The following is a 15,130-nucleotide window of genomic DNA, read 5'->3' on the forward strand; positions in this document are numbered from 1 at the left end:
AGAGTTCTTGACGAGATCATCTCTGAAGTGCCATTCGGGTTCTAAAATTTTATAACTCATTTATGGATTTCTTTTAGTGGCATATAGAACCATGGAATTATGATCTTCTTTGGTGGATTTTTCTAGAGCTATTTTGTCATGTGTACCACAACTACAGAGTAAAACACAATCTAAAGTCATGTTCTCCCAAGAGAGAAAGTTATCATTTTAGGAACTGGAAAATTTGGCATTTTCTCCTGTTTTTTATCTCCATCGTTGCACTGCCAGAAGAAAAGCAGTTTGTTTTATTTTTGTAATTGATGTTTTGAGCATATCCTGATGACTTTGTTTGGATTTATGGAGCCTTTGGGTACAGCTGGAAAGAACCCCTAAATAAATCATGGTATCTCTGTGTTCTTCCTCACTTGCACTCCTTCTCCACACGAGCGTCAGGACACCAGCTGATGTTCTGGCCCCGCACTGGGGATCTTCCTCCCATGACATTACTCAGAGACACGCTTTGCCTTTATAATGATTATTTCTAAAGCTAAAGTCAACTGCACCCCTGTTCCTCATTAAAATGACTACATATCCCCTAATTTATTTAGCAAATATTGAGTGTCTTCTATATGTCAGCATTATTTTCTGGGTAGTTGGGATACATCAATGTACAAAATAGAATTAAAAAGTACCTACATTTCGTGAATGTAAGTTCATAAAACTTACATTCTTGCAGGAGACAGACAAAAAATTAAGGAACACAATATATTTTGGCAGATTGGATGTGATGTAAGAGACAAAGAACAGTCAGGGATGACCCCAAGGTTTTTAGCCTAAGCAACTGGAAAGGGAGTTCTATCAACTGAGATAAGAGAGTTACAAGAGAAACAGGACTTTGTTGGAGTTCGGAGGAGGTAGGAATAAGGGGATAGAACTGGAGTCGGTTTGCATTTAATGTGTCTGGTGGATATCCACAGGGAGATGTCAAGTAGACAGTTGGGTCCATGACTCTGGATGAAGAGATAAATTTGTGTTTAGTACGGATCCTCTTTAAAACAATGTGACTAGATGCAATCACCAGATGATGAATGACTTTGGGAAGAGAAGAGGACCAAAGACTGAGCACTGAGCACTCCAGAGTCAGAGGTCAGGAAGAAGAGGAGGAAACAGCAAAGGAGTTAAAGAAGAGGCAACCAAGGAAAGAGGAGGAAAACCTAAAGGCTGTGGCATCCTGAGAGTGAAATAAAGAATGGTCAAATTATGCCTATTCTGCTGATATCCTGATAGCGTGAATAGGAGAGGACTGAGAATTGGCCATTTGATTTAGGAACATAGATGAACAATGTATGTGGATTTCTTTTCTGTAGAATTCATATTCTATGTGCTTACATTCATTTTTAATACCTGTTTTCATTTGGAATTGGCTCTTGTTCCTTTGAGTGGTGTCTGGTTGTACTGTCTAAAGCTGATGCCACTTTCCAGCTGCCAGGAAAATGTGGAACAAAGCAAATGCTGGCCATACCTGCCAGTAGGCATTGGAGAACAATGTTAGCAATCAGGTTTGAATCAAAGTAGAATAAGTTTCATATTCTTTTTTTTTTTTTTAAAGATTTTATTTATTTATTTGACAGAGAGAAATCACAAGTAGGCAGAGAGGCAGGCAGAGAGAGAGGAGGAAGCAGGCTCCCTGCTGAGCAGAAAGCCCGATGTGGGGCTTGAACCAGGACCCTGGGATCATGACCTGAGCCCAAGGCAGATGCTTAACAATTGAGCCACCCAGGCGCCCCCACATTTTGCTCTTAACCCATACTCTGTTGTCTTATCAAGAGGATGCATACTCCATTTGCAAATAAGATTATGAAGTCTTTGAGGACAGGGGCTAAGTATGTAAGTTTTCTGAAATCCCCTTTTTTTTAAAGATTTTATTTATTTATTTGACAGAGAGAAATCACAAGTAGGCAGAGAGGCAGGCAGAGAGAGAGGAGGAAGCAGGCTCCCTGCTGAGCAGAAAGCCCGATGTGGGGCTTGAACCCAGGACCTGGGATCATGACCTGAGCCGAAGGCAGCGGCTTAACCCACTGAGCCACCCAGGCGCCCGAGTTTCATATTCTTAAAGTTAAGGATTAGTAGAGCAGAATTTGTTCTGTGTAATTAATTCTGGAGAAGATGATACTAAGATTCTCCTGAGAGGGAAGAAGACGGATTGTTCAGGAAGAGCCAAATAAATGAAAGAAATAAGAAACTCTAGGTTTGCAACTAACCTTACCGATATTCTTTACCAAAGGATTATATGATACAATCTTTTGGAGAAGTAAATTTTGTAGAGCCATTAAAAGGACTTTTGGAAATAAGTATTTTTTTTTAAAGGTTTTATTTATTTATTTGACAGAGAGAGGGAGAGAGTTCACAAGTAGGCAGAGAGGCAGATGGGGGGGTGGGGAACAGGCTCCCTGCTGAGCAGAGAGCCCAATGTGGGGCTCAATCCCAGGACCCTGAGACCCTGACCTGAGCCGAAGGCAGAGGCTTTAACCCACTGAGCCACCCAGGTGCCCCAGGAAATAAGTATTTTTAATAAGGAAATGCACATGGATTTCTCCAAAGGGACATGGGGCAGATATTTAACATAATGTAAAAATTATATAATTTTAATTAAGACACCAGAATCTCATGACTGAATTGAAAGCTGTATTTCCAAAGACATTATTTAATTAGGTAAACTAAACTCTTACATAATATGTTGGAAATCCACGTTGGAAGAAATATAGAGATAATCATTTATATTTCTGAAATAGAAAAAAAAAGAAAATTATGCTGATTAATGTTTAGGGGGAAAAAGAAACATTTAAACCCAAGCAGTTTATTTTCAGAAGTGACTCCTTCAGCTTGAAACACTAACTCTTGAAATGGTAACAAATCAATCGGAAGCTAAAATAATAATGAAAGAGAAATCAAGTGTAGTCCGGGTTACGCATCTGTGTCATCAGAGGTGCTGACATTCGTGAAAGAATACAAAAAAATTTTTTTCAACCAGTGAGCATAAGGTCCATCTGTCCTCTCTTTAATTATTGGAGTTTTGTAATCAACTTCTTTTTTCCTACCCTTTTTTTGCATCAGAAATAATTCCAAGGATTATTGCTGTGCTGGATATCACCTTTGAGTGAGATTATGATATGTTAAAATTATAAAGTCTATGTGTGTGTATGTATTCTACATCTGTCTATATACCATTCATATGTAATATATATGTGCACACATATGTGGTATGTACATAAGCATGCCCATATACATAAACTTACCCAAAAGAGGTGAAGCGTGTTGGGGACTCGAACACTAAAAGGCTGTGTCATTTTGACCAGCTATTTCTCTAATAACCCACCTTTTTAAAAAAATTATTTAAATTTAGTTAGTTAACATACAGTATATTATTAGTTTCAGAGGTGAAGTCAGTGATGCACCAGTTGCATATAACACCTGGTGCTCATTACATCACATGCCTTCCATAATGTCCATAACCCAGCCACCCCATCCCTCCCCCAACACCCCCCAGCAACCCTCAGTTTGTTTCCTGAGATTAAGAGTCTCTTATGGTTTGTCTCCCTCTCTGATCTCACCTTGTTTTATTTTTCCCTCCCTTACCCTATGCTCTCTGTTTTGTTTCTTAAATTCCACATCTGAGTGAGATCCTGTGATAATTGTCTTTCTCTGATGGATTTATTTCGCTCAGCATAATACCCTCTAGTTCCATCCACGACTTTGCAAATGGCAAGATTTTTTTTTTTGATGGCTGAGTAATATCCCGTTTTATATATATACACACACACACACACACACACACATACATACATACATACATACACACACACCCCGCATGTTCTTTATCCATTCATCTGTTGTTGGAAGTCTGGGCTCTTTCCATAGTTTGACTATTTTGGACATTGCTGTTTATAAAAACTGGGATGCAGGTGCCCCTTCAGATCACTACATTTGTATCTTTGGGGTAAATACCCAGTAGTGCAACTGCTGGGTTGTAGGGTAGCTCTATTTTCAACTTTTTGAGGAACCTCCATGCTGTTTTCCAGAGTGGCTGCACCAGCTTGCATTCCCACCAACAGTGTAGGAGGGTTCCCCTTTCTCCGCATCCTCACCAACACCTGTTGTTTCCTGACTTGTTAATTTTAGCCATTCTGACTAGTGTGAGGTGGAACCTCACTGTGGTTTTGATTTGTATTTCCCTGATGCCGAGTGATGTGGAGCATTTTTTTCATGTGCTGTTGGCCATGTGTTATGTCTTCTTTCTAATGACCCATCTTAATTAGGCTGTGCCAGTAGTAGGAGGCAGTGTACAATACTTAGGTTTCTTAGAATCCTTAGTTTGTCTAATCACCACTGGAAAGTTTGAATTTCATTTCAGGCAGCAAATAGCATCAGTGGCTTTTCTTGAAGCATTAGGCTCACTTTATTCATTTCTATAAATTATCTTCCACATACTAAAGTCTGAAAAACCAGTTATTTTATTCAAATAAAAGTGGCATACTATAATAAAGTAGCTAATTCAGCTCTCAATTCAAATAAGGACTTTTTGGGATGCCTGGGTGGCTCAGTGGGTTAAACCTCTGCCTTCGGCTCAGGTCATGATCTCAGGGTCCTGGGATCGAGCCCCACATCGGGCTCTCTGCTCAGCAGTGAGCCTGCTTCCCCGCCTCTCTGCCTACTTCTGATCTCTCTCTCTCTCTGTCAAATAAATAAATAAAATCTTAAAAAAAAAAAAAACAAATAAGGACTTTCCTTTGGGACAACCATCGTACTGTGGAATGCAGCAGAAATGCTTTATGTATTCTTCTCCATCATATAGTGCATTAATACAATATGTAGTCATGGGTTGTGAGTTATTGAAGTAATTTTTATTAGGTCAATAAGGACATTAAATGAAACTGGTATTTTTTTTCAAAGTTGTAAGTGTATGCCAATGAAGAATACAATCACCACAGGGATGCCTGGGTGGCTCAGTTGGTTAAGCAGCTGCCTTTGGCTCAGGTCATGATCCCAGCGTCCTGGGATCGAGTCCCACATCGGGCTCCTTGCTCATCAGGGAGCCTGCTTCTCCCTCTGCCTCTGCCTGCCATTCTGTCTGCCTGTGCTTGCTCTCTCCCCCTCTCTCCCTCAAAAAAAAAAAAAAAAAAAAAAAAAAAAAAGAATACAATCACCACAGTACAGTCTGAAATCTCTATCTTGATTCATGCTAAGGTGCCTTACCCACCATTGCTTTTGCACCACGAGTTAAAAGAGGCAAAAACAAAAACAAAAACAAAACTTAACATTAGTTTTGACCGTGTGGACTCCCTAAAGAGGTTTAGGCCACTAGGGTTCCATGAACCACACTTTGAGAAGCTTTGAGGTAGAGGCTTACTGTTCTTTTCTCTATCTGCAGCTCACATTAAAAAAGCAAACCCTGGGCACTCAAAATAAGCGAGGTTCTTTGAGTCCTTGACCAAGTTGCCTTTACAGGCATTAGTCTCTTAATATGGAAAATAAAGACAAGATAAGCCCAGGTCCCCCTAAGTATACAGGCCTTACTGTGAAGGAAACAACCAAAAAATCCGTCTGAGAATGTAGACCAGAGCACCAGTGCCGTCCTTGTTAGCGTTGCCACAGCGGCTGGATCGACTCACCCCAGATCTGATTTGGAGGAGCACTGCTCCACGCACAAGCATTGGAATCCACGTATTCAACAATACTGGTTTAGGGCCTCCTCCTGTTTGCCAGGTACTGTGGTAAGTGATGGGAATGCAAAATAAAATAAGACAGCAGCTTCTGAAGCAGAACTTGGAGGCTAAGAGGAGTGAGAGCCTCTGGGACTGCCCCTGAAACCTTCAGGACTAGGAAACATTTGGGGCAGTGAGGTTGTAATGATTCACTGAGAAGCAAAGAGGTCATGAAGTGTCGGGATATCAAACTTTGGACTAGTCTGAAATGTCAAAGACTCGAGGAATCTGCAAAGTTCTTTATTTAGCTTGTGCGGCTTGCCGGCAACATATGTTTTGAGAACACACATGCATGATTTATAGGATCTCCCTTCAAGAAGCTTGCAGCCTAGTCGTAGTAACAGAATGGAGTTAGGCAAGTTGGGTTTCAATAAAATGAGAAAATCATTAAAAAAAAAAAAAAAAAGTCAAGGGACGCCTGGATGGCTCAGTGGGTTAAAGCCTCTGCCTTCAGCTCAGGTCATGATCCCAGGGTCCTGGTATCGAGCCCCGCATCTGGCTCTCTGCTCAGCAGGGAGCTTGCTTCCCCCTCTCTCTATTTGCCTCTCTGCCTACTTGTGATCTCTGTCTGTCAAATAAATAAATAAAATCTTAAAAAAAAAAAAGTCAAATCAAATGCTACACAGATGTCAAGCAGGTAGGTCATAGGTGAGAGTGGCACTGGGCAGTTGAAATTTTCAACCTTGTGTTAAGGCATAAATCCAAAAAGAAGATGTAGCTCTGCTTAAGGAAGTCAGCTAAAGCAGCAAGACAGAATGGGTAACATAGTAGTTTCCAAAGATAAACCACCTGTGAACTCAAAGAGGCTTGGCTTGGCTTGGCTTGGCTTGGGACTGTTTACTGTATAGCTGTTAATTCAGTATTCAGGAAGGAAAGATCCAAAACACAAGCAGAGCTTGGGAAATTGGCTGCCAATGTAGCCTTGCCCTTGCTTTTTAATGAGGACTGAGTAACAAGGACAGATGCAGAGAGCTAGATTACTGGTTCCAAAGGTGCCAAACAGGAGAGAAATGTTATTTTTGTCTCTCATTGGCTACCCTTATTTGTTACCATAAGAAAAGAACATTCCTTCTCACAGTAGCAGGATGATAAACTTCGAGTCCCGGATCACAGTAAAGGCAGTGGGGTTGAGCCGTGAGAAAGTACAACGCAGACTAGAAGAGGATGGGCGTCTTTCCCCTTCTCCCCCAGAGCCTCGGGTGCTCTTATTCTTTTATCTTCTGTTATTTCGCTAGAGATAGACATTTCCGGAAGCAACTGATTTCTCATAGGAGAAAATCAGGATGAATTTGAGGTTCATGGTGAAAGATGAGAATACAGAAAATAGAGAAAAGAAGTCAAAAGCACAGGGACAAAAATGGGAGGCAAGAAAAAAATGAAGTCCTTTCCAAAGTATCCCCTCCCCCTACAGCAACCACCACCAGGGAGATCTTCCCTCTTACAGGACAAGGACTATGTGGCAAAGTGCTTAGCCTTCCCAGGGAGCAAGCGCTTTTCTTTTACAAAGAGAGATCAGTAAATAACACAAACCAGTGCTGAGATTGCACATAAGAGTTTAAGCAGCAACCCAGGATGGTAAGGTAAATAACAGAAACATTTCAAAGGTTGGACTCTTTTCCCTCTAGCACCTTCCCCTTTTGTTTAGGGGGAGGGAGAGTCCAGGAAATAATGCTCTGCCCTGGCCATGGTCTCTCCGGTCCACATGCAGCCAAAAGGAACCCACTTACGGGATAATAGTCAGTAAAGGACTTGCCTTTTCCATGAGGAAACCACGCTACTGGTGGTTTGTTTGTTGGCTTAATAAAACACTCAGACGCCATCACAACTCCTGGACAGATGCGGACTGTTTCTCACGGTTGAAGCGGCATCTCCAAGGCTGTCAGTGCAGTGTGTTGTGCACGAAGATGAACTAACCCACAACCTCTCCTTTCTCAGAACATGATTCCGGTGACAGAGTTCCGGCAGTTCTCTGAGCAGCAGCCTGCCTTCCGGGTGCTGAAACCGTGGTGGGACGTGTTTACCGACTACCTTTCGGTGGCTATGCTGATGATCGGTGTGTTCGGATGTACTCTCCAGGTAGGTGCCTAGACTCGGGTCCCAGCGGAAGCCAGAGCAAGACGCTCAGCTATTGAAACCTCTAAAAAGAGCTGGCAGTGTGATTTTGAACCATGTAAGTACTAGTTGCCCTTCTCTACCTGTATATGGTGTTTGTAGTCACGGCAGGAAGCCCAAAACACGTATTTATTGAATGTTCCTAATAAGGTAAATGGGGTACTTGTAAGATTTCACTGAGCCCAGATAGCCATTGCCTGTGATCAAGTAATACTTGATGCCACTGACATCAAAGGGAATCCCTTATCTTTCAGAGTTGGCTTTATAGGAAAATCTAATATGTACAGCCACAGTGTCATTTATATTGCCCGAATGGAAGCTTTTTCTTTACCTCTTATACTAATTCCTGATAGCATTTTCTGAAAGAACTAGCATTTTGAGAAGATAAAATTATTTTATCTACTGTTTAATTATTTTCAAAATATGTATTTACTTACTTATTTTAGAGAGAAGAGAGAGAATGTGCACATCTGTGCACTTGTTTCGGGGGATGGGGGAGGGGGAGAGGGAGAAAATCCCAAACAGGCTCCATGCTCAGTGCAGAGCCCGATGTGGGGCTCGATCTCATGACCCTGAGATCATGATCTGAGCCAAAATCAAGGCAGATGCTTAACTGACTGAGCCACCCAGGCACCACCCCCCAGATTTATTTCTGAATTAAAATGTAACCCAATCAAAATTTATTCTGTGTAGATGCTATATATTCATATATTGAATCCAGATGCTTTTGCTTACTTGTTATGTGCCAGGCACTGTACTTTAAGGAGATGCACACACACATATATACATACACACACACAGCTAATGTCTCAGGTAAAACTAAACCAGCAGTTAAGTGTTTTACTATGATAGAGGGATATAAAGCAGTAAAGGATTGCAGAGATGGGGCACTGGGCTTGGAGAAAAGAGAAAAGGGGATGATTGTATTAAAACTTGGAAAACCAGGGAGCATGGATGGCTCAGTCAGGTAAGCATCTGCCTTCAGCTCAGGTCTTGATCCCAGAGTCCTGGGGTCGAGCCCCACATTGGGCTCCCTGCTCAGCAGGGAGTGTGCTTCTCCCTCTCTTTCCTGCTCTTTCTTGCTCTCTCTCAAGTAAATGAATAAAATCTTTAAAAAAAACCTTGGAGAATCAGCGATAGTCAGGGGGAGGGAAGTGGGGGTTGAAAAAGGTGCCAAGGACAAAGAAAGTTCTAAGTCATGGATGTTGGGAAGAACGTGATTTCTTTGGGAAATTGTCAGTAGGACTGACATCTGTTGGGTGTCATGAGTGTGAGAGTTGAAGCTATCTCTGCCTGTGAATGGAATCACCAAGGAGAATGTGGCAGGTGACATGATGTCAGAAGTATCAAAGCAAGAGTGAAGGAAAAAGGGGTGCCCCTGCAGGAGACTGAGAAGGGGCATCCACACAGATAGGTGGTAACCAGGAGAGAGGAGGGGCTCAAAAGTCAGGAAGATCGTGATGGTAGACATACAGCTAACTCATGGACTAAGGAGAGAAAAGTGGCACATAGGTCATTCGAAATCATAGTTTGAGTGGTTGGAAAAGTGAATAGAAATTAAAGACTGTGGGGTAGATGTGACTTTCAAGTAGATTAGCTGAGAAGAAGATAAACTTGGAAGAAAGGAAAATAACTAGAAGTGGTGCAGAATAGAAATAAAGGCCTTTTAAGTGTTGACTTTTAAGAGGTGTCTGGGTGGCTCAGTTGGTTAAGAAACCAACTCTTGATTTCGGCTCAGGTCATGATCTCAGGGTCATGAACTAAAGCCCTCATCAGGCTCTGTGCTAGGTGTGGAGCCTGCTTAGCATTCTTTCTCTCCCTTTCCTTCTGCCCCCCCCCCCACTCCTCCGCCATCCTCTTTTAAAAAAAAGTTGATTTCAATAATAGTTACCACATAGTGTTTCCCAAGTGTCAGGAGAGTTTCTGAATACTTCATACATATTTTAACTCATTTCATCCTCATGGCAACTGTAAGATGTAGGTACTATTATTATCCTCATTTCCAGTGAGATAACAAAGGCTCAGAGAGCTTAGGGAAACTTCCAAGGTAAATGCCAAAAACCCAGGCAGTTTGGCCCCAAAGTCTCTGCTTTTAATCTCTAAGCCCATGCTGCTTTTTATTTGTAGCTTGAAAACATTTTGCCCTTCCTCTGCCCCCCAGAAAGGATGCCAGTGAAAAACTAGAACTTGAGAGAAAGAATATATGTTCACTAGTAAATAAAACAAATGGTTGTTGAAGAAACCACAGTGTCCCAGGCACTGTCCTAGGTGCTCAGAATTACCAAGGCAGGAGGAAAAAGTAAAAGACAAATATCCCTGCCTTATGGAGTTTAAATTCTGTGGGAAAGCCAATAAGAAAAACCAGTTAGTGGATTATATGTTAGAATATTACATTATATCATATCATATCATATTATATCATATTATATTATTATAATATTATATATTAGAAGGTAATAAGGACAGTGGAAAAGAAATGAGAGCATATGAGGATGGTCTCAGCAGGTAATGTTAGGAGTTGCAATTCTCAAGCAGGAAGCCTTCATTGGGAAGGTGACGTCTGATAAAGGAACTGGAAGAAGTGAAGGAGGAGGCCGGGCCAATGTCCAGGGAGGAGCCTCCCTGGAAGAGGGAAGAGCAAAAACAAGAGACGCGTGGACAAAGTGTTCACAGATCCCTTCCCCTTCTCCAGGAGAATTTGACATTTGACTTTCTCAACTTTCTAGCTCTGTTGCCCTGGAGACCTGATAAAAGTAGAATGTTAGCCGTGTTACTAGGCAACGGTGCTGATGGTAGAAATGACTGCTGTTTGGTCAATGGCGGCTGGGCTGGAAGAATGACAGATGCCTGGGAGGAAGCCACACCATGGGACTTCTGTGATTATGGGGACACCTATAACTGGGCAGGCACATCCTTTGATACACCGAAAGGGTATCTATTGAGTTACAACAGATTATCAGTCCCTTTGGAGCATAAGGCTTTTAAGACAGGGTAAAGGCAGACCCCCACCTCCAGCGGATCTTTTTTCCTTGTGCCTGAGATGATCTGGGGAGGAGGGGCTTGCAATGAGGTCCTGGGCAGGGCGTGGACCATACACAGATGTGAAGGTTCTTCCAAAGGTAGGAAGCCTGATGCTGCTTTGCTGGCAAGCTGTGACTTACCTCCTGGATCTTGCTAGGTGATTCCACAGCCAGATGAGTGTTAGGCTCATCTTAGAGTCTGAATGTTGAGATGAACCTAGAAAGACCCCTGCTGACGTTCCAGGCCTGAAGCAGGGGTGTCCGTGGAATGCTGAAGGAAGAGCCGTGAGGCCAGGGTCTGGAGCAGAGGGAGGGAGGAGCAGGGTAGAAGAATAAGGCCCAAGAGGTACCAGCTGTGGTTCACGTAGGACCTTGTTGTCCCCTATGAAGGGTTAGGCCTTGCTCGAAGTGAGATGGGATATGTTTGGAGGTTCAAGCAGAAGGTTGTCAGATTCTGACTTGTGTTTCAACAAGACCACTCTAGCTATTAAGAATACAGTATAAGGGGCAAGGGTGGAAGCCGGGGGATTATTTAGAAGGCCAGAGCAGTAATTTGGGCAGAACAAGAATCCGATGGCTTGTACAAGGATTGAAGCGGTGGTTCTGGATACATTTTGAAGGATAAGCACTAAGATTTGATGAAAGATGGAATGTGATATATGAGAGAGAAAAAAATCATGACTGTAAGGTTTTTTAGGCCTGAGCATCTGAGAAAAGTTTGGTTTTGAGCATAACTAGATATCCATAACTAGATATCCTATAAGACCTAGGAGTTCAGGGTGGGTGAAGAAGGACGGTCCTCTTCACGAAGAAGGAGGTGATGGATTCTGGTCCAGGTGGCAGGATAACCCTTGATTTGTGGAGAGGGTCTTCCACCCGATCTATGAGGAATGACGGCTACAGATGCGTTTTGTGGGGGGAGAGAGAGAGGCTTAGGAAGATGAAAGTCTATGCCTCATGGCTTCTGTGAGGTAGAAAGTGACACATCTGCAGGGACCTGGTGAGGTCAGGGGGGTGGCAGCATGTGGCAACAAGGAAGGCATGGAGTAGGGTCCTCCAGGAGAAGGGCAAATATTTCAAGTGGCCAGTTTGGGAAATAGAGAGGGAGGTGACATGGCCAGGAGGACTCCCATCTGTTTTACTTTATTACTATGTCACGGTGCCTGGCCCGGCCACAAGACCTACTTACAGAGTGCAGGAATCGTTTCTCTCATTTGTGTCCCCATGGCAGGATGAAATGCAAAAAAGAGAAATCACACAGAGGGTCTATAAACACTAGTAGTTTGGGGCACCTGGGTGGCTCAGTTGGTTAAGTGTCTGCCTTTGGTTCAGGTCATAATCCCACGGTCCTGGGATCCAGCCCCACATTGGGCTCCCTGCTCAGAGGGAAGCCGGCTTCTTCCTCTCCCACTCCCCCTGGTTGCACTATTTCTCTCAAATAAATAAATAAAATCTTAAAAAAAAAAAAACAACTATTAGTTTACTTGGAACAACATGAAAACAAGAGCATGAACCTATGAAAATGTCTATAATGAACATCATTTAAAAAGTGTGCCCAGGGACGCCTGGGTGGCTCAGTTGGTTAAGCAGCTGCCTTCGGCTCAGATCATGATCCCAGCGTCCTGGGGTTGAGTCCCGCATCGGGCTCCTTGCTCAGTGGGGAGCCTGCTTCTCCCTCTGACTCTGCCTGCCACTCTGTCTGCCTGTGCTCGCTCTCGCTCTTCGCTCTCTCTCTCTGACAAATAAATAAATAAAATCTTAAAAAAAAAAAAAAAAAAAAAAAAAAAAAAAGTGTGCCCAGAGGGGCACCTGGGTGGCTCAGTTGTTAAGCATCCGCCTTCGGCTCAGGTCATGATCTCAGGGTCCTGGGATCAAGCCCCGCATCAGGCTCTCTGCTCAGCAGGGAGCTTCCTCCTTTCTCTCTCTCTGCCTGTCTCTCTGTCTACTTGTGATCTCTCTGTGTCAAATAAATAAAATCTTTAAAAAATATATATATAAACCAATAAAATTTAAAAAAAAAACAACTATTAGTTTACTTGGAACAACATGAAAACAAGAGCATGAACCTATGAAAATGTCTATAATGAACATCATTTAAGAAGTGTGCTCATAGGGACACCTGGGTGGCTTAGTTGTTAAGCATCTGCCTTCGGCTCAGGTCATGATCCCAGCATCCTGGGATGAGCCCCACATCAGGCTCTCTGCTCAGCAGGAAGCCTGCTTCTCCCTCTCCCACTCCCCCTGCTTGTATTCCCTCCCTCACTCTCTCCCTCCCTCTCTGTGTCAAATAAATCTTTAAAAAAAAAAAAAAAAAAAGGAAGTGTGCCCATAGGGGGCTCAGAAGGGACAAGCAAAGGAGTTCAAGTGAGTTCAAGCACGACTTGGTCATCTCTTCCTGTGCTGCAATCACAGTCATCTTCCTGGAGCACAGCCCTGTCATGTCTCTCTATTGTGCAGTGGCTCTTGGTGCTCCCCAAGGAGCACCCCACCCAGAGCCACCACCGCATCTCAGAGAGTGACCTACCCTAGGCCCTTCACTCACAGGCCTGTTTCATCCTCACAGCCTTTAAAAGAAAACAGACCTCAGTTAACTAGATCCAGGGAGTATAGTCTGAGATGTCAAGGCTCTAAACCGTGGGAAATGCCTCAAAGGAAGATTGTGTCAGAATATGAAGGCTTCCAGGCTCCAGATTCAGACAGAGTAGACCATTCGATCCAACAAACATCCCTACATACCCACAATATGCCAAGCATGGTGTGGGGTGCTAGGTGCTGGAAGAGAACTACAGAACAGCCCCTGCCCTCAGTCCTAAGAGTCTAGAGACCAGAGAATATCTATGTACTTTGGCTCTTTAGAGGGAAACTGTAGAGGTGGATTAGTCCCATTTTTCGGATGAGAATTTTCATCTGAAAGGTTAGGTAATCTGTCCCAAAGCCAAAAGGAATGCAACGGACATTCAGATCTCCTGCTGATTCACCCCTGTGCACTTGCACAAATCATAGGGCCAAATACTACTTGTAAAACAGGATCTTCAGTATAAAAGCAAATACAAAATGACTAAAAGGGAAAATAGAAAGAGAAAGAATTAATTTCCCCAATTCCGTCTTAGATCTTCTAAAAGATTATTCACTGTACACCTGCCATAAAAAAAAGAATAACTTTCAATCTATAGTAAACATTGAAGAAACAAAAAAATAAAATATGGTATAAATTACCTAAGAAAGTAAAAACATCCCATATAGCCACATTACAAATGAAAGTAATGTTCCTTAGGGGAAGATTTTGAGCTCTTATTTTAGTTCTCCTATAATCCTCTGAAATTGGCTTAATGACTGGTAATTTCATAAACAAAAGCTTCTCTGTGAAACTAAAATTCCTTTCCCAATTCCAAGGCAATTGTTTAAATACTTAAATAGGGGTGCTTGGGTGGCTCAGTCCTTGTGTCTGCTTTCAGCTCAGGTCATGATCCCGGGTTCCTGGGATCGAGCCCCGCATCAGGCTCCCTACTCAGTGGGAAGCCTGCTAAGTGAGAATCCCTCTGCTATGCCCCCTGCTTGTGTTTCCTTTCTTGCTGTCTCTCTCTCTGTCAAATAAATAAATAAAATCTTAAAAATAAATAAATAAATACTTAAATAATCATTAAAATCATATCATAAAATAGGTTTTTATGCCTTGGGTTTCCCTTTGTAAAATGAAAGTGTGATCTTTCTTTCTGATCTTATTTACAAAACAAGTTATTCCTATGGTTCAAACACATGACAAAGCAAATCTAAGGTAGGGTTACAAGAACACTCAGTGGTGATAAAACAGTAGTCTGATAGCTTTTTGACTTTTTGAAATGGCTTCTTCCAATAGCAAGTAAAACTTGATTGTTTATTCCTAAAATATTGTGTTTAGCGGTGCCTGGGTGGCTCAGCTGGTTGCGGGTCTGGCCCTTGGTTTCAGCTCAGGTCTTGATCTCAAGGTCAGTCATGGGATCAGGCCGCACTCAACTGGGAGCTCAGCATGGAATATGCTTGGGATTCTGTCTCTTCCTCTCCCAACCTGTCTCTCCCCTGTGCATGTATGCTCTCTCTCTCTCTCTCTCATTAAAATAAATAAATAAAATCTTTAGAAAATATATTGTGTTCATAGAGGTTTAACACTTTGTATTCTGAGAATACTGGGGAAAGGAGGAAGTTATTACCTATGAATCAGTTGTTATCAGTGTCCTTTTTTATTTTGCCCTGATGTAAAGGGTTACAGTCAACATGCGG

The 15,130-nt window shown here is 42.5% G+C and overlaps 1 protein-coding gene across 1 annotated transcript in view; it reads left to right on the forward strand.

Annotated features, from left to right (window-relative positions):
- Positions 1–15,130, forward strand: part of LOC111143587 (leucine rich repeat containing 8 VRAC subunit C) — a 79,007-nt gene that overhangs the window by 38,364 nt on the left and 25,513 nt on the right. The window contains exon 2 of the mRNA XM_022497413.1: positions 7,677–7,817. Coding sequence (XP_022353121.1) covers positions 7,680–7,817 — 138 coding nt within the window. The 5' untranslated portion in view covers positions 7,677–7,679. The remainder of the gene's footprint in view (positions 1–7,676; positions 7,818–15,130) is intronic.

Source organism: Enhydra lutris, unplaced genomic scaffold, assembly GCF_002288905.1.
Source record: "Enhydra lutris kenyoni isolate GAN:26980312 unplaced genomic scaffold, ASM228890v2 scaffoldscaffold9, whole genome shotgun sequence".
NCBI classification, from domain to species: domain Eukaryota; kingdom Metazoa; phylum Chordata; class Mammalia; order Carnivora; family Mustelidae; genus Enhydra; species Enhydra lutris.